Source organism: Perognathus longimembris, chromosome 9 (genome assembly GCF_023159225.1).
Source record: "Perognathus longimembris pacificus isolate PPM17 chromosome 9, ASM2315922v1, whole genome shotgun sequence".
NCBI lineage: Eukaryota > Metazoa > Chordata > Mammalia > Rodentia > Heteromyidae > Perognathus > Perognathus longimembris.
Genome location: NC_063169.1, coordinates 17,061,297 through 17,087,053, shown reverse-complemented (window position 1 = coordinate 17,087,053; position 25,757 = coordinate 17,061,297). Strand labels below are relative to the sequence as shown.

The following is a 25,757-nucleotide window of genomic DNA, read 5'->3' as shown; positions in this document are numbered from 1 at the left end:
ATACTAGCATAAAACCTAACATAATGTTAATATAAAGCAAAAAAAAATACAAAAGTTACTCCCGTAATATTAGGAGATCGTCTCTCATTAAACAATACTCATCAAATAGGTAAGTGTTGTTAATTTTAAAGTGGGATCAATGATGATTAAAAATCTTTTATGTAACAATAATTTGTCCTCATCTGCCCAAATTTTATGCATCATAAATTATATTTCTCTTTTGCCTTCCAACCCAAATTTATTGAGAACAAAGATTTAAAATTTTATAAGCAAGAGTGGATTTTGTACTGAAAATATTTTAATGTATTATAAATAACGACTGAACCCTGAAAAAATTAAAAATGATAATATTTCATTATTACTAAGTAATCTGTAATTCGTTAATATTAGTGCCGAAAACAAACATTCTTCAAAATAGAACTTTTATTTCTTAATAGCAGGTTTTCTATACTGGAAATGATTATCCTACCTAGTAGCACATTTCATCAGAAAATATTAAAACTAATTAACTTCTAAGTCATTATGTATTAATATGTGATTAGGCCCCTTAAGAGATCACAACTTACACATTTCAGATTTTATTTGGAAATTTTAGATCTCTCTCAATAAAAAGGTTTATAAACTTCATGTTTGTTATTATATGAAATGTTTAATTACATTAAGTTGGAATTGCAAATGGAAAAACAGAGAATGTTTACATTAATAAAGGGCTGAAAAATAATTTCCGCCACTAAAAATACATTACATTTGTGCAGTCATTTAAAAATTAAATATTCAAGACATACCATTAAGATATCATTGTTGTCAGTTATTCTGATTGAAAGCAAATCCTAGGAAGAGGGGCATTGCTTAGGAGGTAGAGCATCTGCCTAGCAAATACAAAACCCTTTCTCAACCTCCCAAACAAATTCCACAGCTGTTTCTGAGACCCAAGAAATCAGAATAATGCCCTTCTATCCCCAACCAAAACAGAAATCCAGAAACAAATGAACCAACAAAAGCCTGGATAAATGGAAGAACAATTCTGGAACTTAGAGCAAATGCCTTGCTTCGACATGGAGAGATTGTCAAAGCTGGAGAGATTACTGTAAAGTATTTAACTTGTGTTTTCACTGAGGTTCAAAAGAACACTGTTCAATGAAAGTATGGAGAAATGCAGCAAATATTAGCATTCTTCATAAGAGATAAATTTAGGTGAAAAGTCTGAAATTAATGGGTAATGTAGAATTAAAAAATTGGAAAATTGGGGCTGGGGATATGGCCTAGTGGCAAGAGAGCTTGCCTTGTATACATGAAGCCCTGGGTTCGATTCCCCAGCACCACATATACAGAAAACGGCCAGAAGTGGCGCTGTGGCTCAAGTGGCAGAGTGCTAGCCTTGAGCAAAAGGAAGCCAGGGACAGTGCTCAGGCCCTGAGTCCAAGGCCCAGGACTGGCAAAAAAAAAAAAAAAAAATGGAAAATTAGATAGAAATTTTTTGTTAGTTTGTTTTGGTGCTGGTTGTCCAGCTTGAACTGTCCAGGCTTCTTTTTGCTCAAGGATAGGGCTCTACCTCTTCATCCACAGCCCCATTTCCAACTTTTATTGGTAGCTAATTAGAGATAAGTCACAGAGACTTTCCTGCCTGAGCTGGCTTTGAACCACAATTCTCAGAGCTCAACCCTCTGAGTAGCTAGGATTACAGGTATGTACCACAGGTGCCTGACTTAAATGGAAGTTTCAGTCAAAGAAAAACAAGAGTTTTTCAAAGTCTTCAAACAGTGCCTTTTAGCTGAACACCAAGAAGACATTTTTCTCTATATGACTATTTCTTCTGAGAGTAAACTTTAGGATTATATAATCTATCTTGTAAAGGGAAACTTCACATTCAAACCTCAATAAAATCATAATTGATGCAGGACCTAGCAATCCCTAGTGAAGTATAAAATGAAACCTATCACCTATTATACTTAATTTATACAAGATTCTTAACAAGCTAGGCAGGTTGACTTAATTCAATAAGCAATAAAGAACCAATGAAAGTTTATGAGCAAGGAAATGATAATGATCGGAGCAGTAAGACAGAAAATTTACAAAGGAAATTAATTTCCCTTCTATATTTAAAATTTAAAAAGATACACTATCCATACTCAGAAAGTTAGAGAATAAGTTTAAAATATTTAATATAATTGGACTTAAATTTTTATTAAACTTTTATTTTCCTAGAGCATACTGAGAACAAATATTTACAAGTTGTTAAATATTAACAGTTGTAAAAAATATGGAAAGCAGGAAATTAAAACTTCCACAATGAAAGTTGAATATATATTTATTTCCATGTCTGCAATTATTTCTGCTTTCTGTTCTATATCGTCCAATCTCAAAAGCTGTGGCAGCAGTGGTCTATTTAATTGTGAGAATATATAAGAATGAACAGAAGGACAATGTAAAAAGTCAGTAAAAACAGCTTCAATTTTATCAAAAATTAACTGGTGTTAGGGACACACCAGCAGGGAATAAAGAGAAGCACAATACTCAATTTATAAACACTTACTGAGTCCAAGAGCAAGTATCCTGCCCTCACCCTGTCAAAAAACTAACAAAGTAGATAGTATATATCCAACAAAATACAAATGAGGAAAAGAAAAGACATTAATCAACTTTTTAAAAATACATAAAAACAGAAAGACTTGGTAAGTTTTGCTTTCTGTATTTGTAAAATAAAGACATAACCCAGTAAGGTTTTTGTGCAATTAAAAGAAGGAAACATATATTCAGTTAGCATATGTGTAAGTGACTGGATCCTGGCATACAGTGTCATTTTACTAGTTTTCATATAGACATTCTCCTATTCTCTTCGGTAACATGCAGCAATCAAAATTTTATTTGATATAGTCATCAAGATTTATAAGTCTACATAAGAATCAAAAGAAAAGACTTTGTGCACAAGGCATTATTTTATTAATACAAATGCACAGTGCTGTAGGACACTATATAGGCAAGAGAAGAATAAAATACACACCAAGGTTTTAGATAATAAGTAAGACCTGGACAAATGAATGAAGAAAAATAATACGAAAAGGAGAAAACACATGAAGAAAGTTACTAATGAGAAAAAGCAAAAAATGGACTGGAGTTTATATTGAGAAGCAGTTTGAAGATAAGTTAAGAACCAGATTGGATTCTTTAGACTCCAATGTTGTATACAGTAAGCTTGCTTTATTTTTTGGATTTATTACACAGGATTTGACCTAATTTCAAAACAAATTTCAAAAGTAAAAAATGCTAAATTCCTGCACATACATTATGAGCTCAGTTGATATGGAGAAGCTCTCAAGTCAGCCCTGTGTTACCATGAGTTGTATATAAATCATTGTGAGATATGCTGAATGTTTGCTTGCCTTTAATTTTGTAAAATTTTGCCTCCTACAAAACAAATGGTGCCCCAGAGCAAGGCAAAACTTAATACGCTTAATTTAAATGATAAAGTAAAAATTTCAGATTTGTTGAAAAGGAGGCATATGTTTTACAGAAGTTGGGAGATTTTATGGGAAAAATCAATCAAGCATCGCAGTGTAGCACTGAATACTATAGATTCTGAGCATCTATGATTTTTCTTCAATACTGGGTTCATTGTAGCCATGTGTCTGCAAATATCAGTGTGTCTACAGTACAAGGTAAGAACCTTCTCTCTATAGTGCTGGTTTCTAAATATTTTGGCTTCGGAACTCCTTTGCACATTTTTTTTTTCAATGTAAGAATACCAAGCTCTCATTCTCTGTATTCTGTGGAAAAGCTCCACTGCATACTTGTATAAAAGCCCTACTGTATCCTTGTAAGACAAATGAAGGAAAACAATATGAAAACATTCTTTTAAAAAGCAGTTCTAAATGTCATACAGCCCTCTGAATTCATTTCAGAAAATTCTGGACACATTAAACCATTTCAAGAGCTGCTGCTGTAGACCAATGAGAACAATTAGTGTCTTAATGTTCAGAAAGAGTAAGTAGAGGGATGCAGCAGAATAGTGGACATGGGAGGACCAGAATGTTCATGGTACAGTAACTTACTATTAACAGCAACAACCTTAATGTTAGATGGGCCAGCATGAAAAGAGGAAGAGGAATAAACTATCTTTAGCATTTCCTCATCTTTCCTAGGATTCCCTGTACATGTAGGATGCAAATTCCCTTTCTTTAGGCAATATATTATAGGTTCGGTCTCAGATATTCTAGAATGGTTTCAATTTTATAAAATTTTACTTTGAATAAAGGTATTTTGTCAAGTGCCAATTTAAATTTAATATATATGCTCCTCTCCCTGCCCCCTTCTCTATCTCTCTTTTCACTCAACACTAGTGCTCTACTACTTAAGCCACAGCTCCACTTCCAGGTATCTTGGAGGTTAATTGGAGATAGAGTCTTGTGGCCTTTTCTGCCCAGGCTAGTCTTTAAGAAATTAACAAAAGAAAGGGCCATTTTGCATTCAATTATAGTAAACATAACTACTGCTTTTTGAAAAAAACAAATTCAGAATAAGATTCTACAAAGACTTTGTAAGAAAAGATGCAGATACTTGCAAAAAAGTTTGCAAGTAAAATTATATTTTAAAATACACTTCCTGAATACACTACTAGTAAAAGAAAATGAATGTTCTTGAATTATAGCACTTATAAATTCACTAATAGCAGAACAAAGTGATGATATGAACTTCTAGTCATAGAAATTTAATTTCTCCCTAATCCTTTTGTTATATTAAAAATAAATCCTGCAATGAACATGCTTGTATATGTAAATCCTATGATCTGATTTTTTTTCAAGAAGTCCTATGAAAGGAAAACTTGAGAATAACCAGTAAAATTAATGTAAGTGTGGATTATAAGACACAATTCTTATTAACTCTAAAATATATTTATTTCCATCTTCATCATGTTTCAGATAATTTGACATAATTGAACAATGCTCTTCTCCTGCAAGACATGTTCAGCCTAAAATTGTGCAATTGTGCTTGTCTTATGCCAATTCTTATGCTACTACTGCAAAATACCATGGCATGGTAGGCTTAAATAAGAGAGATATTTCTAACAGATAGAGACTGAGAAACACAGTATCATACTGCAAACATTTACTATCTCATGTTTCTTGGCAGCTTTATTACTTCTACATTGCCACCTTTTACTATGTGCTGACAAGGACTTTTCTCAGTGATGGGATGAATTAGAGGGAGACAAAGAAGTAATGAAGAAGGGAAAAGAGAAAGATAGAAAGGGCTGGGGGGAGGAAGATATCATCTGCTTTTTCTACGAGTATCAATTCCATCACAAAGATTCCATCCTCCTGATCCAATCTAACCTCAAATTGCCATTAAAATCACACTTCTGAATAATACTGAATAATATTATATTGTGGGTTAGGGTTTATATGAATTGTGGAGAGGACATTGTAAACATTCAGTCTGTGTGACTTTGTTTTAAAAATGAGCCCTTGCACTTAAATTATGGTAAGGAATCTCTGAAAAGGAAGGATTGCAGTGAAAGGTATAGAAGCCAAGGGCTGACATCAGCCATTAGCACAGCAAGGAAACAAGGAGATCTCCAGAAGAAATACAATGTCAACACCACAATTGCCAACTTCTAAACTCCAAAACTGGGACACTTAAGACTGATGCTTTAAGATACCAAGTTTGTGGGACATTTTCTAGTCAGACCTAGAAAGGCAGTTCACTTTCCAATCACATTTAAATCAATGGTCATTCTATACTACAAGTTGTAGCATAATTCCTATATCAAGTTCTTATGAATTATCCCATTAATATTTGTTCATCATTATTTTAGTTTTTAAACATCACCTTATATACATATTGCTCCAATTAATTGATAATAATTTGATTGTAGCTCTAATGCATTTTTTCCTACTTGGTCAAAAGGTAAGATCTCTGAAGGCAGGAGTTATAAGTGTCTCTACTGTCATTCATCTTATCTAATACATAGTGCCATATAGAGTGCATAATTTAATAAGTTCTCAGTTGATACAGAATGATTAAAACCTTTTATTCTTTCATTTTGGTAAATTATCTTTATAAAATAGCTTAGGGTCCTAATGGAATTATTTCAAGACCTACATTTTCCCTATTCATAAAATTCAACTACCATCTTTAGTCTTACTCCCTGCTGTTTTAAGACAACATTTACTGTCAACAGATTCAAAATGTATGCTTGAATCCTAAAATTATTCAAAATACAGTAAGCACCATAGAAGTCTGAAAAGATAACATAAAAGAAAGTATCAGCAAAACTTTTATAGTAGAGGTAATATTGTTACAAATAGAAAAGAGCCTTACATTACATTTGTAATATATCATATATTCTTATGCAACAGTCTAATAACTTACACAATTACCTGTAAAAAGCAAAAATATTCAACAAGAAACTACATAAATAACATACCTGAGTTCGTAAAATTTCATTTTTTGACAATTGCATATCACCAGTCAATTCTTTCACCACGATGCCCAGTGGTTCTAGACGTTTGCTGAAGTAATTTGTCATTTCAGCTGCCAAGGCTTTCATTGGAGCGACATATACAATCTGTGCCAAAGGAACACTGGCTTGATGAATGAGCAAAAGCTACAATGTCATTTGTCTCAAAGTAGCCAATAAAAGTCATAATTTGTTGTGAAATATGTTTCTAGATACTTCCTATAAATAATGTTAATAATGATACATGAACAGTACTTATCTTTTTGGGTAATGGAAATTATTTACACAAACTTATTACTGTGAAGTTGCTTCAAAGTTAACCGGATTCCATACCTTTTGTTGTGGGTGATAGGATTTTCACAGCAAATAGGGATTGCCTCAGTAGTAATGAAGCAGCATTTCTAACACGACTTTAAATACAATAATTACCTTTAGGAATTTCCAGATGTCATATAACTACAAGTTCATTTTAACTTTTAAATTTCAAAAAGCTTTTATTCTGATATTTTCCCACCTTAAATTCATTTTTTTTAATAACACCTTGTTGGTAATGTTGGCGAATTTCATGCAAAACTGTCAACATTGCAATGTTGGTCTTTCCAGCTCCAGTAGGGGCACAAATCAGCATGTTCTCATTGGTGTTGTAGGCAGTTTCAAACACTATTGACTGGATTCTATTGAGTCTCTTCATTCCTTTAAAAGCTAATTGTCCAATCTAAAGAAAGAAAATAGCACAATTCATTATAAATGAGAATAATAATACAAAAATATTGAATGTGAACATTAACTCTCTTTCACTAAAAAAGAGACTGTCCTGTATTTCAATGTGTCCAATACTTTAAAGTATGTGCAGCTGAAAAACAAGTACAACTCTGGCCTGAATCTAATGCATTTGGAAATTATGACTAAGTATGAAAAATGCAAGACTATATCTGCATCTTTATATGTAATTCTTATGTACAAAATAATGATAATAATATATGAAAAGAAAACAGAAATCTTTTAAAATTTAACTTGCTAATTTCATAATGACATTCTAGATTATTGAGACTACACCAAAGAAAACTAGAAAGAACAAAAAAGATAGTGGTATGTGCTTATAATCCTAGCACTCAGAAGGCCAATGCAGGAAGATTGCAGGTTCAAGGCCAACTTAGACTACATAATGAGACCCTCTCTCCAAAAAACCTAAGTAAGAACAAACAAGAAACTTTGTGGATATAAATCAACGTTTTGAAAAAATTGTCAATAGGGGCTGGGAATATGGCCTAGTGGCAAGAGTACTTAACTCGTATACAGGAAGCCCTGGGTTCGATTCCTCAGCACCACATATATAGAAAAAGGCCGGAAGTGGCACTGTGGCTCAAGTGGAAGAATGCTAGCCTTGAGAAAAAAAAAAAAAAGAAGAAGAAGAAGCCAGGGACAGTGCTCAAGCCCTGAGTTCAAGGCCCAGGACTGGCAAAAAAAAAAAAAGAAAAGAAAAAAATGTCAATACTTTTTCAGATAAAAAGCTTTATTTATTAAAAGAAGGAGTAACATATACAGATACACTTTACAGAGTTCACATGGCACTCAGAATATGTCCTCATTTAACTCTCACATAATACTATGGAGTCCTATTAATATATTTCACTTTTTGGGAGTGGTCCTGGGGATCAAATTAAGGGCCTTAGGCATTGTAGGCAGGCACTCAACAGTTAAAAGGACTCTACATATGATGCAGCCATAGTCAGGGTTAAAGGAAAAAAAAAGTAAAAATACACGCAAAAAATTGTACACAAATGTTCACAGCAGCTGTATAGTGGAAAATAAGAATAAAATATCTACCCACTAAAGGAGAAACAAAATGTACACTAATACAATGGCACATTATGCAGCAAAAAGAAATTAATTATTGAGATATTTATTGACATAGATATACTTCAAAATAATGATAAAGACTAAAGAAAAGTATATACTGTATAGCTGAATGAATTTACAAATGTAGAATATGCAAAATAGCCTACCAAGACGAAAGATTTCAGATTATGTGATGCATAGGAATGGGGACTAGTAGGATCAGGGATGAATAGAAAAGACTGCAAAAGGGCAAATATGGCCTTTTGGGAGGTTGTATGATCAGTGTGTGAAATGTGTTGATAGTTTGATATTTTAAAATTACCACCTTAGATATACATATTTATTATATGATTATACCTTAAAGTTTTTAACTTTTTTTCTTACTTGCACTCATCATGGGCTTAATATTCAGCTTGCTTGCAAAATTTCAAGCCACTACACATTCAAACAGCACTCTATTATACACTATCATTGCAACCTCCAACCATAAATACTGAGACAATTTCTTTATATTTGGCCCACTGGATTGAAACCAAAGACTATGTTTTATTACTCTTTATATTGCCCCAGAACCTGATCAATTGTCAGGAACATAATATACTGCTAAATAAATTTTTATTGAATAATTTTATGCTCACTATTTGCAAAAAGAATTTTAATTAAATGAGAGGGAAAATCTTAAAAAGACATGTACCTCACTATAATATCCTCCTTAAAACAATAAACTCAATCTAATCAAAATATGTAGCAGTTCAGGGGGAAAATCTATATTCAGCTTTCTTTTTCCTTTTTAGTTTTGCAAATAACTACATCTTTTAACAAAAAATTGAATGCTAGATAAAACTTATGTACATGTATATACATGTATATGCATATGTACAAATATATGCTTCTCTGTGTGTGTATGTGTGTACCACATACTTTCAACTTGGAAATAGTGTTGACACTTTTGTTACAATCCCGGTTAGAGAACAGTTTTTCTTTAAAAATGCAAAATGCAATGGCAAATGGGACCTTGAGGCATATTTCACTTTCAATAAGAAAAATTATATTTTTGCTTCTTGTTAAAAGTCCTTGGATGATTATATTGATAATTCTATGTGGCTCATGAATGACGGAATAAAGACTCAAATAGCCCTTGGCAGAGAAAAGGTCCCCTCCCCACTTCTGTTTTAGGTGGAAGAAGCAGACTACTAGAAAAAAATAAAAACCAAAACTACCTACAGTCAAGGCTTGGTGGAGCATGCCTGTAATCCACTCATTTGGGAGGCAGAAGCATTAAGATGGGGGCCAGACTGGACAATAATGCAATTCTATTCACACACACACACACACACACACACACACACAAGCTTGTGTGTACACAAGCAAAAAGCACCTGGAATCACTGAATGGTAGTTGTACAATCATATATGAAAAAGCCATGACAGAGAAGATGAAAATAGAAAACTAGATTAAACCAAACAGCAAAGAGCCATGTATTCTGTACTGAGGGAGCTAGTCTTTTCTTCATGTACTTAATGATTTACTGTATGGACACCAGAGACTAGTTCACCTTCTGGGGATATCACCATGAGCACGAAAAAGAAGCAGTTACCTATTAAAGATCCATTTTAAGCAGGGGAGATGTATAAAACAATCCCATTTTATATGCCGCAGGGCGAGGCATAATACTTTAGAAACAATAAATGGCTCTTCTGAGAAAAAAAGACTGAGGTGTAAATTATAGTAAGAAAAAAGTTTGGTTGAATAAAACTCATCTACAATTTTCTTTTTTAGAAATCCTAAGTGAGGTACTTGTCAGTGGAAACTGAGCTCCAAGGAAGCTAAATATCTCACCCATGTTCACATTGGTAAAATATTTTGGCTAAGTTAGGACCTAAATTATTTGCTTAAGCTCAAAATTACCCATAAACTTCCCGTTTAAAATACTATTATTTGATGATTCATCTTGCATTCAATTAATAGCTCCACATTCATTTCAAGAAATCCTAAAAATGTGTATAATACTGTTGCACACATATGAATTACTACCCACAGAATGTGCTGAATATAGACATCAAGTTATCTTTAAATGCGACAAAAGCTTACTAATTAAACCGCCCAAGTTGTGCATCACTGATCTTAAACAAGTTTACTTTAAAAAAAAATGCTGAACTTAGAAAAATGAATGGAAAGATATTCACCAATAAACTTGTTGATAAAACCACAAGCAATGTGCTAAGACCCCAACCGAAAAGCAGTTTTGGGGAAGATCACTAGAGGGCTCAGTAACCTTGAAATTGCATTTGTAAGCTATTGCAAGATGAGATAATTAAGATGAAGTAAATTAAGTAGAAAGGGTTTTTTCTTTATTTATTTTTCTCTTTTAGCCTGGGCTGAGTATCAAACTATGGGCTTGATTATCATAGGTATTGCATGTACATTTATTGGAACTAGGTAAGGGGAAGACGGAAATGGAGAATGAAGAGTAAAAAGCAATGCAACAGCAATAATTACAAGACAATATGCTATAAACCAATTGTACATCTCAGGAGAGGGTGGGAAAGAAACCCGTGGGAGGGGAGGGAGGTGGGAGAAAACTGAAAGAGGAGATTAAAAAGTTTGACAAGAAATGTACTAAAAAAAAGTAAAAGACACAATGAAATATGAATGACAAATTCAGTAAAGAGAAAAGATTAGTACATTATATCTATGTATAAAAATGATACAAAATTATTTAAAAAGAAAACCAAAGAGTAGTTTAAAAGGAGTAATATATAGGGTAAATTTAACCAAAGCACAAGATATGCATGATGTAAATATCACAGTAAAACTCCTTTTTATATTCATATAAATGAATGGAATTTTTTAAATAAAAGGAGAAGTTATGAAAAAGGAATAAGCAAATACCTTGGAAACGAAAACTGATTAACTTAAAAATTTCAGTGAAAAGCCTCCCTCATTAATAGACAAGAAAGAATATAAGAGCTTGAAAACAAAGTTGACAGATCATTACATTTAGGGTGACAAAGCCTACCAAAACCCAAATAAAAGAAAGAGAAGATTTAACTTAATAGAAGTGAGTCAAAATGGCATATTACAAAGAGATACATCTAAAATAAAGTACAACACTAGGGGCTGTTTTGAAAACTTGCATTGTAGTAAATTAGAAAATCTACATGAAATGGACAGATTTCTAGAAATATTATAGAAATTTCTAGAAGTGTTCTATCAAAATTAAATCTAGAAAATAGAAAAAATTAAGAACTCAATACAAATAGTAAAATTTAATCAATGATAAAGAGTCTCCCAATACACCAGTTTTTCCCTCCCATTGTGGGACGGCCCACAAGTTGTATAGTCATTTTCAACATAGGGTCTAATGAGTATTACTGCTGAATTTTTGCACCCTATGTTCCACCATTTCTGTGCTCTCCAAAACCTCCCAAAGACAGATAAATGAACAAACAAGACAAAGGAAATGAAAACAAAAACAGATTTTTATATAATAAAACTCTGTCTCCCAATCAAAATAGTCTTCACTGATAACCTCTCTTGGCTTTTCCATCAGCACATTTTTAGTAATTAGTTAACATGTCCAATGTCACTCTGAAATACTTTCACTTAAAGGCTGTGCCAATAGTGAAAGTCACCATACAGAAGATGAGAGTAAACAATTTGATTGACTGTGGGTTGGTTGGGGTTTTTTTTTTTTTCTATTAGAATAACCATAACTGAGGGATAGTTACACATTATCAGGGTTATTCTGTAAACTCAGTTTTAAAGAAGAAATACACGTGAAGGCTAAGAATTAGGTATTTTCTATCAAGTTAAATTTTTTTAAGAGAGATGTACTCAAAATGTGTGTGTGTGTGTGATACCTACTTTTAGGATGACATTAAAGTGTTGTAGCTTAAAATTATTTGTATTAAAAACAACTTGGTTGGTCCAAATTGTAGGATCTAACATCTAATAAACAGCTGTGCTTCTAATAACGACAATAAAATGTAAGCAATAGTCTCTGTCAAGTTCGGTTTAGTTCCACATGGAAATGTCATTTTTTTGTGTGTGTTTTTTGGCCGGTATTTGTGATAATAAGTGGTTTTGCATTGGTTTTAACCCTTAATATTCTTTTACTAGTTTGTTCAAAATCTTCAAAAAGGGCAAAGAATTAGGCATCTATATGACCAAATCTATAAGATATAAAATGTTTCAGATGTTGATTGATGGAATAATTCATTAATTTAAAACATTATAATACATAAGACTTAAACTTTGAAAAATAATTAAGTGAAGCAAAAGTATAATTTTAAACCAGGTATTTCCTCAGCAAGAAAATTTCCTTATTAAAGAATCCTCAGGGCTGGGAAAATATGGCCTCTCAGTTCGATTCCCCAGCACCACATATATGGAAAACGGCCAGAAGGGGCGCTGTGGCTCAGGTGGCAGAGTGCTAGCCTTGAGCGGGAAGAAGCCAGGGACAGTGCTCAGGCCCTGATCCAAGGCCCAGGACTGGAAAAAAAAAAAAAAAAAGAATCCTCAGTAGAACTGTCAAAGAAACTATTTCCACTAGTGATAAATATTCCACTATTTTAAAAGAGAAGTGTACTGTAAGTTTTACAATAAAATTACAATCAGAGGGAAATTTCAAAATGTATATATTATATATTTATAAACAAAAGGAAAATAAGAAGCAACAAAATATACTCTGACATAAAGCTGGGCGCCAGTGGCTCACACCTATAAACCTAGCTATTCAGGATGCTGAGATCTGAGGATTGTGGTTCAAAGCCAGCCTGGGCAGCTAAGTCCATGAGACTCCTATTTCCAATTAACCACCAGAAAAGCAGAATAGTGCTGTGGCTCAAAGTGGTAGAGTACTAACCTTGAGCTGATTTCAGGGACAGCATCCAGGCTCAGAGTTCAAGCCCCACGACTGATAAAAAAAAAAATCCATCCATCCATCCATCCATCACAAACCCATCAATGGTAGAAATGACATAGAGCTAGCCCTGTGCACCACCCATCAATGGTAGAAAAACAGTATAAACAAAATCACTTGTAGTGAACATCCTGAAGGTATTAGTCAACACAGATGATAAGAAATAAAATATGTGATGATTAAAAGACAGAAAATATGCTGGGCATGATGACTTGCACACATAATCCTATCAATTTCAGAGGCAGAGATCAGAGGACTAAAATTCAAGGCTAGTTCAGACATTAAGTTCATAATATTCCACCTCAATAAATAAATGGTTGGGCACAGTGGCATGCACCTATCATCTGCAACAAAAAAGGAACACAAACAGGAAGATCATACTCTATGCTGGCCTGAATATAAAGCAAGACCCAATCTTGGAAACAGTCAATGCAACAAAGAAATGAGTGGGGTGGTAGAGTGCCTGCCTGTTTAGCAAGTATGAGACCTTGAGTTCAAATCAGCATAATGAAACCTACCAAACAATGCAAACAAGGGAATGAAGAGAAATGCAAATATCAAGGAGTAAATATGTTCAAAGTACATTACACATATATGTTTGAAATTATCACAATGATAATGTTATTAATGTATAGTAATTCAAAATAAATTTATTATTATAAGTTTGTTATTAATGTATGTTATTATGTCATTAGTGCTATGCTAATTCATATTATTAATGTATGTCAATGTGAAATAAATTCTAAAATGTTGTACAAATTATTTAACAAGAATCTATAAAAAATAACAAGCACATGAAATTATGACCAATTTTATCAGTCATTAAGAAATGAAAATTAGGGGCTGGGAATATGGCCTGGTGGCAAGAGTGCTTGCCTCGTATACACGAGGCCCTGGGTTCGATTTCTCAGCACCACATATACAGAAAATGGCCAGAAGTGGTGCTCTGGCTCAGGTGGCAGAGTACTAGCGTTGAGCAAAAAAGAAGCCAGGGACAGTGCTCAGGCCCTGAGTTCACGGCCCAGGACTGGCCAAAAAAAAAAAAAAGAAATGAAAATTAAAACCCACAGTGAGATATAACAGACCTAAGCAGAATGTCTAAATTAAAAAGACAATTCAAAGTGCTAACAAGGATTTGGAGTCACTGGAATACTCAAACATTGACACATTGAATTATACAATGGTCAACTCATTTTGAAAACTGAGTGTTTTACATATATTTTCTCCTTCAATCCTATTCTTAGAAAAATGAAAACATATACTCAAATAAAAATCTGGGGCTGGGGATATGGCCTAGTGGCAAGAGTGCTTGCTTCGTATACATGAGGCCCTGGGTTCGATTCCCCAGCACCACATATACAGAAAATGGCCGGAAGGGGCGCTGTGGCTCAAGTGGCAGAGTGCTAGTCTTGAGCTAGCCAGGGACAGTGCTCAGGCCCTGAGTCCAAGCCCCAGGACTGGCCAAAAAAGAAAAATAAAATAAATAAATAAATAAATAAAAATCTGTATAAGAATGTTCATAGTGGTTCAGTTCATAATCACCAAAATCCAGAAACAATCTAATGTCTCTCAAGGAGAAAATAGACTAATATCCACAAAATAAAATTATTTTCACTCATAAAGAGGAATAAAATAGGGCTGGGAAGGTGGCTTAGTGGTACAGTGCTTGCCTAGCGTTCATGAAGCCTTGAGTTCGATTCCTAAGTATCACATAAACAAACAAACAAATAAAAAACAGAAATAGAGGGGTACAGGGCTAGCCTTTAGCAAAAAAGCTCAGGGACAGTGCCCAGACCCTGAGTTCAAGCTCCAGGAAAAGCCAAAAAAAAAAAAAGGAATAAAGTAAAAGATATGGATGAATCTAAAACATTATGCTAAGTAATAGAAATCAAATTAAAACATTCGTGGCACACTTACATATCTATATAAGAAAAATCTAAATACATAAGCACTATGTGAATAACTTCTATGACATTCACATGCCATTTTGAAATAGTCAAAACCCTCAGGGAAATGAATTGATCAGTAGTTTGTAGGAAGGAGGCATGGCAAGGAGTGGTTATATACAAAAAGGCAGTGTGAAACTTGGAAATATTAAGATTCTACATTTTAATTGTGCTGACAGTTACATGTTACATATGTAACAGCAACATGTTTTCATTGTGCTGATAGTTACATGTGTTTCAAAAGTTATAGCTCTTAACTCTCAAAAAGATGTTTTGTATTTTGAAATTATGCTTTTGCCTGTCTTTAAAAAGTGATATATCAACAAAAGCAAAACAAAAAAATAAACAAAAATAACAAAACATGGGGGGGGGGAGAAATATGGGGAGGAAGCAATTTATGTCATCTGAACTTAAAATCTAAGGATCAAATCTAACAACCCAATTGACTTATCCATTGCTGGAGAGGCTTGGCTAAGGACATCTGGATGCCAGATGTTTTGGTAATTGCTACCTCTAGTTGAGGTAAGGGTTGTGCGAGTTTCTCAAAATGACAATTTCCATGATTGGACCCTTGAGATTCAACTACTAGTGGAAAGGGAACAGTCTCTCTCTCTCTCTCTCTCTCTCTCTCTCTCTCTCTCTCTCTCTCTCTCCCTCTCCCTCTCCCTCTCCCTCTCCCTCTCCCTCTCCCCCCCTCCTCCTCCCCCTCCCCCTCTCCCCCTCCCCCCTCCCCCACCCCCCCATTCTCTTTCTCTTTCTCTCTCTCTCTCTCCCCTCTCCCTCTCTCTTTTCTTTTTGCCAGTCCTGGATCCCAAACTCAGGGCCTGAGCACTGTCCCTGGCTTCTTTCTGCTCAAGACTAGCACTCTAGCTCCTGAGCCATAGCGCCACTTCTGGCTTTTTCTATATATGTGGTGCTGAGGATTCAAACCCAGGACTTCATGTATAAGGGGCAAGCACAATACCACTAGGCCATATTCCCAGTCCATGAACAGTATATTTCTCGACATCTATCAAGTGACTATCAGACCAAGAACTACTATCCTAACTTTGTCTACATACTATACCACCTCCACAATGACTAGTTTTTCTGATTTTCTTAATTTGTAATGACTTTACTCAATCTACTGTGGAAAGAACAAAGTACAGCATACTAAGAAAAAGTATTTAAAACATGAATCAAAATAGAAGAGATACTTGAGAGTCAGGAGGCTGAGATCTATAGGACCAAGACATCAGACCAGGCCAGCAGAAAAGTTCATTAAAGTCATATTCAAAATAAGTAGCAAAATTATCAGGGCTCGGGGTATGGCTCAAATTGAAGAACTCCAGCTTTCCAAGCCTGAGGCCCTGAGTTCAAACTCCAGTGCCACCAAAACAAACAAAACAAAACAAATAAAAGTGAAACAAAACAAAACAGAAGGGACAAATTTAGTAAGGAAAAAATGGTTTGCTCATTTCTTGGGAAAATAAAAATGTGAAGACAAGCAAAATGTTAAAAGGAAGAAATCATCAAAGTTATGTAATAAAACATGATATTATGGTGATAACTTAAGAATCTACTACAATCCTTTAAAAAGTGATTCCCTGCTATAGTCCACATTTTACAAATTTACATAATTATTCTTTTCAAACAAAAGCTTTTCATATAAAAGCCAGCTGAGAATATAAAATGAAGCAGTTTTCGCTTACTTGGTTACACTTTGGTATGTGCACCATCGATTAAATTTAAACTTGTCCTTACTAAACCACTTACATTCAGTTTATATAAGCAGATTAACTAATGTAATGAAAGGTACCTAATGAAAAGAATAGTACTAGGTAAATAAATAGGTGTTCCTTAACTTTGTCTTTGTTTTCTAACTTAGATATTTAACTTAAATGTTTTAACTTGTACCAAATTATTTCTATTTCTCAGTAAAGCCTTGCAGAAAGATTCAAAGTATGGCCAAATAAAAAGCAAAACCCATTTATCAATGTGGAAAGAAGGAACAGTTTTCATAAGCACTCTTTAGGATGGAAATTTACTGATCAACTAAAACATACCAATTATATTTGCATTTGGTAATTCATATAAACACCAAAACATCTGAAGAGGAAACTAAATCCCAGAGGCATTATGAAACTTGATCCACTTTGTGAAATGTATAAATGATAAAGCTTGAAGTTTAACATCAGTCCTAACTGGATAGCAAGTTCCTCACAGGCAGGATTATAGTCCTAAACCTCTGTACCTCTAAGCACAATGTCTTGCATCAATCCTGAGATTATAAAATGACTACTGATGCCTGGTTACTAATCTGCAAACATTTCCAAAGTTCAGTGATAAGGACATATAAAGCAACAAAGCATATTGAATATTTCTGCTTATTGTTGTATGCACATGTAACCACAACACATATAAATTAGAAGATATATACTGGGATAAATCCATTTCAAAACCAATGTGAAATTCCCTCAAGTTAAATGTATATAATTTTCAGAGTCTGGAATTCACATGTTCTAAAATTATCATTCTAGGACAGCTTAATATATCTTTAAGCTTTTAATCTACTCTATTGTAATTCCTGCTATAAAAATCAATAAAGTATAGGTTGTAAAGAAAGTTATTTTGTACTATCACTTTACTGCTAGCTAAGCAGATGTTAGTTAAAACCTTCTCTGCAGTTTAGTGAGTATTTGCCAGAGCAGCTGGTGCCCTTTTCCTAGTTAGCTCTTTGCAAGTGTTCCCAATGGACATTTCAGTACTGCAATCCTGGAAAAGTTTGGGATACACTACAATAATTCTAATGGAGGGAAAATAGATGGCATTTGCCTTCAAATAAAACCTAGACATTTTACACTTTGAACTACATAGCTTCCTTTCAAAACAAGTAAACATTACTCTTTATATAATTTAAATAATTGCTGGAAACTAAAAGTGACTAACATCTCCTGTTGTAACCCGGTAGGAAAGCTATTTAGAGGATCATTTTGTACATGTTAAATATTCATTAAGCCCAAAAGAAAATATGCTATCAACAAAGCTTTTAATAGGTAAGTAAGACTGAATGCACTGAAATTGACAGGTACTTTTGAAGGTAACCTGAGACTTACATGTTCTTGTAGTTTCATATAGTGATACTTTACATAATACTCTAACATGTAAAACGATGGCCATCCTGACAGAAACCAAGTTTTTGTACTACAAATTAGCTTCAAAGATTTTATGTAGAAAAGCAATATATATTACCAACTTTGTACTATAGTGCATTAAACAGTATATCGCTGTGAAATATTCAACACAAGTGCTTCCAACACTGCTGCAAGCTCAAAGAAGTCAAGATAGAAGTCAGCATATTGAACAATAGCATCATTCTCATATTCCCTTTATAGGTAATAACAGTACCCTATTTTCTTTCTGGGAAACTCATCTTCGTCTCTCAATGGACCATGGGAACAAGTGATGAGGATACATACCATGATCAGTAAGAATCCCAAGCTTACCACATGGGAAAAGGAATTGGTTCAGCAAACACTGATAACCTAAGTCAGGGAAATCCAGATTCCATCACAGGTGTTTTTTTTGTTTGTTTGTTTGCCTTTTTTTTTTTCTCCTGGAAGAACTTAAGGAAGAACTCTTGCTTCTGGGATTAAAGGAGGAGAAAATAGCTCTTTGAAACTGCTAGAATATATTTCTCTTTGGATATACAGAAAAAAGTCTTTACTGGGAATGAGTAATAAAATGAATCAGAGAAATATAAAGGGAGTTGGGTAAGAAAACGAAAGGAAAGAAAGGGAAATGAAAAAACAGAGCAGAGAGAGAATATGAAAACAGAGAAAAGTTGGGTACAGATAGCTCACACCTATATTCTTAGTTACTCAGGAGGCTGAGATCTGAGAATTATGGTTTGAATCCAGTCCAGGCAGACAGTTCTGAGAGAAAATTATCTCCAACTAAATATCAAAAAGCCAGAATTGAAGGCAGGCCTCAAGTGGTAGAAAACCATCCTTGAGTGAAGAAAGGTAAGTGAGATCCACATACTCATTCATACAAAAAAGCAAAGCCAAAGAAAAATGTAACATTTGAACAAACAGGTAACTTTACTCGGTAATCCAGTTAGAAATGACAATAAATTCTCTTCTTTGTTTTGCTTCTGATTTCCATAACTTCCAAATGAGTGACTTAGAACTATTCTAGAAACTCATTTAATATTTTTTAATTATACCTTGCCCAAGAAAGTACAAAGTCCATTTAACAACACAGTCATTTGTACATCATTTTAGAATTCAAAAATTCTTAATTCTGATTTTTTTTTGTTTGTTTAGAAGCTTGAAATCAGAGCCTATGTCCTTGAGCTTTTCACTCAAGATTAGCAGTCTACTACTTTCAGGCACAGCTCCACTACTGGTTTTCTGGTGGTTAACTGGAGAGAAGATTCTCATAGATCTTCCGGCCCAGGCTGGCTTCAAACAGTGATTTTTAGTTCTCAGGCTCTTGAGTAGCTAGGAATACAGGTGTGAGCCACCAACACCTGGCTTAAAATTCTTAATATTTAAGTAGCAGTGCAAGAGTACTTTTAAAAGATAAGACAAATGTATCCAAAAGAGCTCAGCTGATATAAGTAAAATAAATAAATACACACATGCAAAATCATGTTACATGTATGAAGGAATGTATTTTGTAAAAATTCAAACTTCAGCAATGTGCTTCTTTAGTAACCAGTAGCTTAGACTTCATGTCTTTGTACAATATTACCCAACTACTTTTAAAATAATTTTTTCCAACACAAATCCATTTATAACACATAGCATGCTTCAAAAATACCAACTGTACAAAAAGATCCTCACCTCATCTAAGTCTTGGATGTAAACTGGCTTTTCCTCAAAGCCAATTGGCATAGGTTCACTGTAGGGAATTCGTACTTCTTCATAAAGCTTGTTATTCTCTCTCTGGATTCCTTCTGGTAAAATCATCTACAACCATGAAAAACAAATACCCATACTAATAAAAAACAAAATTGCTCTGGTAAATATTTTTGTATAAAGAGATTGACAAAGACAGAGAATAGTACTGGCTTTATGATATAGCACTTGCAAACAAATTTAGTTAGAGGAAAACAAAAAAGAATTAAATAAACATAAGCAGACTCAAAACACCCATTCAAGTCTTTCATGTATCAGTATCTCATATTATATACATGCTATGGGATGTTGTAAATCTTAAAGTGTACATCAATTCTATAGTATCTCTGAAAATAAATGTATTCACATAACTGGGAAAATGTGTAATACATAGTATCAAGTTTAGTAGCATTGTGATACAATAGATAAAACTCAAAACTACAAATTGTCACGATAAAGAGAAATGAACAAGTATGAGCTGAATATAACAAGAACTTAGCAGAGAATCACAAGAGTCTAAAATTACTTTCAACATGCCATGTGAAACCATAGCTTCTATTGTTGATGATCCTCTTGTATCCCCTTCCTGTGGTTGTACCCGCTCTATCACTGTATCTCATCTGAGTATACTGGATACTGTATATACTGGAATTAGAACTAGGGAAGTGAAAGGGAATATCAAAATCAAGAGACAAAGAATAAAAAGACAAATGACTCCAAAAGCAATACTTGCAAAGCCATTTGTTGTAAACCAACTGAACAACTCATGGGGGAAGAGGAGAAGGGGGTGGGAGGCAGGAGGAATGAGGGAGGAGGTAACAAACAGTATAAGAAATGTACCCTCTCTGTACATCACTTTGACATTAAATAAGAAAAAAAAAGAACCTAATCTATACACCAGTATTTCATTTTCCATACCATTTTTAAATACAAATTGAAATGGCAAGGAAACAACTAGAAACATATTCACTATATTAAAAAATCAGGGACACTGTCATTCTTCAGAAAAGACTTATTCTAACCTAGCAGCAGTGGTATACACAAATGACAAACCTTTGCACCAGCAATGAATGCTGATGTTTTCCTGGCTTCTGCTTGAGAATCATAAACATGGGGATAACGTAGTTTTTCAACATCTGTATCTCTTTGCCTGTTCAGAATCGGAACACTTCTGGCATTCAGAAGCGCCTGCTCTCTGCAAATAGACAAATAATGGGCCAAAGTTCACATTTTTATTTTAGATAGAAAAGCATTTATTAAAGTAATATCAGTATAATTATTTCAAATATCCTTTCCAAATAAAAAAGAAATTGTTGAATAAAAAGGAAGCTATTACTAATCCAGAATACTGAGAGGTAAAACACATAGGATTTGGACATCTTCAGATACTATATTTATACAGGGTTTAATTACTTTGGCTAAGTATTCTTTATAACTTTGTTTTGTCATAGTCAAAAGATGTTTAAGACAATATGAATTTTCATAAGCTTTTTAAACTTTATAGTACATAACTCAGTGATGTGTGCACAGCATCTAAAAGTAGCTTATGTCTAATATCTAAATTACCTATATGCATACAATATTTTAATTAAGCAGATGATTGTTTTCTAGCCCAGAAAAATAGCTTTACATACAAAACATTTCTATCATAAGAAAACAGGTCTGTGAGAATTGAATTGCTAAAACCAAATTAAAAATGACATTGGTATGTAAAAGTAGAAGTTACAAGAAGTGCATTTTGGTGTCTAAATTTACTACCTGTGCATACGCAATTCCTTGGGATCAAAAGAGAAAAGTCCCTCTCCAGAAACTTCTCCATCTTCTCCAGCCTTTTTCTCTCTTCTGGCAATTCTCTTCTCCTCACGGCGATACTGTTTCATTAACTGCTTTTCTTGTTCAGACTGAATAGTGACTTGACAACCATAATTAGGTTTAGTGTTCTCTCCTAAAATTTTTTTGCAATTGTCTACAAAGAAAAATTTTAAAAAGTGAATTATAATTCCAAATACAATTTAACCTTCATGAAAAGCATTTTCCTTTTTTTTCTTTATTGTCAAAGTGAAGTACAAAGGAGTTAGTTTCATATGTAAGGCTGTGAATACATTTCTTATCCAACCTGTTACCTCCCCCCTCCCCATTTCCCTCTCCCTGCCACCAGTTGTACAGTTGTTTACATCAAATGGTTTTCTAAGTATTGCTTTTGGAATGGTTTGTCTTTTTATCCTTTATCTCTTGATTTTGGTATTCCCTTTCCCTTCCTTATTTCCAATTCACGTATATACAGTATCCATGGTACTAAGATCAGAGCAGTGATAGCAGGGGTAAAACCACAGGAAGGGAATACGAGAGAACAAAAAAAGGGTACTGTTTTATATGGCATGTTGAAAATAATTATAACCATGATATACCACTTGTTTCCATAATGTGGAGTTCATGATCTTATGTACTGGGCTATTTTGATCCTCTGCTATGACTAACCTAAACATGTACTAATTATTCCCTATGAGGGAAACCATAGTGTCCATGTTTCTTTGGGTCAGGCTCACTTCACTTACTATGATTTTTTTCCAAGTCCTTCTATTTCCTTACAAATGGGGCAGTATTATTCTTTCTGATAGAGGCACAGAATTCCATTATGTATATGTACCACATATTCCTGATCTACTTGTCTACTGAGGGGCATATGGGTAGGTTCCACATTATAGCAATGACAAATCCTCAAAGAACCAACTGCCCCCTCAACAAATGGGCTAAGAACCTAAAAAGAGACTTCTGTAAGAGGAAATGAGAATGGCCAAGAGACACATGAAGAAGAGGCACATGAAGAAGTGCTCTACTTCACTGGCCATAAAAGAAATGAAAATCAAAACAACACTGAGATTGCACCTCATCCCAGTAAGAATGTCCATTATCAGGAAAATTAATTACAACAGGTGCTGGAGGGGATGTGGCCAAAAGGGAACCTACTACATTGTTGGTGGGAATATAAACTTGTTCACCCACTCTGGAAAGCCATATGGAGGTTCCTCAGAAGGCTAAACATAGAGCTCCCCTAATTCCCAGCAGCCCCAGTTTTGGGTCTACCCAAAAGATTACAAGCAAGACCACACTAAAGGTACCAGCACAACTATGTTCATCACAGTACAATCTGTCATTGCTAAAATATGAAAAGCATTTTTCTACCAACTAAAAGTAAAATAGCACAATGCTCTAATAGTTCACATTGTAAGTATATATATTTATAAATAAATATAAATATAAATAATAATAAACATATATGAATTTATATATAAATTCATATATTATACATACATACTATAAATACATGTATTTATATATAGCAAATATAAATACCAGCACATACTTATATAAATAACTAAATATTTTTATTTATATAAACAAACAAATATGTTTGTGCTAGAACTAGCACAAACATATATTTGTGCTAGCCTCAGTGCTATCCCTGAGCATCTTTGCTCAAGGCTTCACAAGGTGCTCAAGGTACCACAGCTTCACTTCCAGCTTTTTCAGAGTAGTTTATTAGAGATAAGAGTATCACGGACTTTCTTGCCTGAGCTAGCTTTGAGCCACAATCCTCAGATCTCAGCTTCTTGAGTAGCTAGGATTATGAATGTATGCCACCGATACCTGGCTCCCATTACATATTTTATATGTAGGGACTAAAACCACAATATAGGGCTGGGGATATAGCCTAGTGGCAAGAGTGCCTGCCTCGGATACACGAGGCCCTAGATTCGATTCCCCAGCACCACGTATACAGAAAACGGCCAGAAGCGGCGCTGTGGCTCAAGTGGCAGAGTGCTAGCCTTGAGCGGGAAGAAGCCAGGGACAGTGCTCAGGCCCTGAGTCCAAGGCCCAGGACTGGCCAAAAAAAAAACAAACAAAAAAAACCCCACAATATACACTTGATATTTCCTACCCACAAATGCAGTACTCAATGCTATTAACACATGTATCAGGATTACAAAAAGTACTGAATGGAAAGAAATCATTGTTCTCTAAGACTGTGATTTTGAAAAAGAAATGATAGGGTGCAGTTAATAATTTTGTATGTAACTTTAAAAAAAGGAATCATAGGAGAATTTTGAAGTACCACTAAGCACACAACTTTATTAAAACATAAAGGGAACAAACAATGGTAAATTAATCAGCGTTTACAGATCCTTCTTCAGTATTTCCTTACTCTTCAAAAAATTTTAAGGATAACATTTTTTTTCATGAGATACCCAATAAAAACACCACTACAAAATGTTTTAAATATTCTGTCAAATTCTTTATTACATTCCTTGGAAATATTAAAAATTATATGAATACTGTAACTTTTCTAGAATCTGATTAACATTATTAAGTAGTAGCAAAATGAATAATTATACAGTATTCAGTAAAAGTAGTAAAAGCCCTTGAGAATTACAGGACATACTAATGTTTAAAATTACTTTGATATTTAGTTTTAATATGATTTTTATTAAACATTGTGCTATTTCTAAGAAGTAATGTTGATAAAATCTACGATATACACACAATAAAACATAATGAGCAAGAAGACAACTAGCTCAACTAAAGCTTCCATAAAATATGTGAAGTTGGACTTCTCATTAACTTTATGTAATAAATTAGAAGATTTTTAAGTTAGGATCAATAAGTATCTCTACAGTAATGTTTAGAAGGCTGATTAGAGAAAATTTTCTGCATTTGTAGCACTGGACTTTATTTCTTTTGTTCTGGCAGAGGCTGATGTAAACCTCATTACATCTTAGGCCTTTTGGGGCAGGGTTTTTTATTTTCATTTTTTAAATAACTTCAGCTTCCTACTCAACTCTAATATTTAAAAATATGTCACATGTGACAATCCAGGTGTTAATTTGTTGTGGTAGCTGGATTATCCCTGAATAGAAGACTTGTTTTTAGGTGTATGATGACTACAACTTGAACAAAAACTTTACATTTAGATGTGCATGTGTGTCTGTCTGTATACACACACATAAGATAAAGACACAGTATGAGGAAAATGTTAATGTCTAGTGAATCTATAAGGAAGTGATCCTTGTATTACTTCTATGCCTTTACAACAGGTTTCCAAGTTTTCAAAATACAAAGATGGGGAAAAAGAATTGTGCTACTTGGCCAAGATAGATATATTGCGCATATATATATATATTTACATATATTTATTACAAACATCTCCCTCATCTCACTCTCCCCCACAAAATCCATCTACTATATATGTTTTGTTAGTATTAAAAAGTCAGACCCAAATACTGTTATGCCCTTATATTTGACACTTATATATGTTTAATAAAATATACTGAAATATACTTAGCAGAAAGGTACTAGAAAGCTAGAAAATAGACCAAAGAATATAGAAAGCATAATAATAATGAAAAAGATTTGTTAAATGAATTAATCTTGCTTTTAAATTGGAATTACTTTTCCAATTACTTTTCCATAATTTCTTACCTTGAAGAACCTGAAACTTATGTTCACTGGATGAATTAAGGAATCTATCCACAATTGTGATTCTGTTCTGAAGGAGCTTCTCAATAAGATCAAGTCCTTCAGGTCCCAGCAATTCAAATAGCTTTACAGAGCAAATAAACACAATATTGTTAACTCAAAATTAATGTTTTCAAGTTATTAACCCATTAGTAAGCCTAAGAAAAATGTCAAAATAATGTAGAAGCACTTAA

General features: G+C 33.8%; 1 protein-coding gene across 2 annotated transcripts in view; it reads right to left on the bottom strand.

The window, feature by feature from the left end:
• The window catches only part of Ascc3 (activating signal cointegrator 1 complex subunit 3), a 242,952-nt gene that overhangs the window by 184,860 nt on the left and 32,335 nt on the right, over positions 1 to 25,757 (bottom strand). For both annotated transcript variants that reach the window (XM_048353768.1, XM_048353767.1), the window contains exons 5-10: positions 25,528 to 25,648; positions 21,808 to 22,015; positions 21,103 to 21,244; positions 19,996 to 20,121; positions 6,972 to 7,172; positions 6,425 to 6,565 (exon numbers count right to left, since the gene is read on the bottom strand). In XM_048353768.1, the coding sequence (XP_048209725.1) occupies positions 6,425 to 6,565; positions 6,972 to 7,172; positions 19,996 to 20,121; positions 21,103 to 21,244; positions 21,808 to 22,015; positions 25,528 to 25,648 (939 nt within the window). The remainder of the gene's footprint in view (positions 1 to 6,424; positions 6,566 to 6,971; positions 7,173 to 19,995; positions 20,122 to 21,102; positions 21,245 to 21,807; positions 22,016 to 25,527; positions 25,649 to 25,757) is intronic.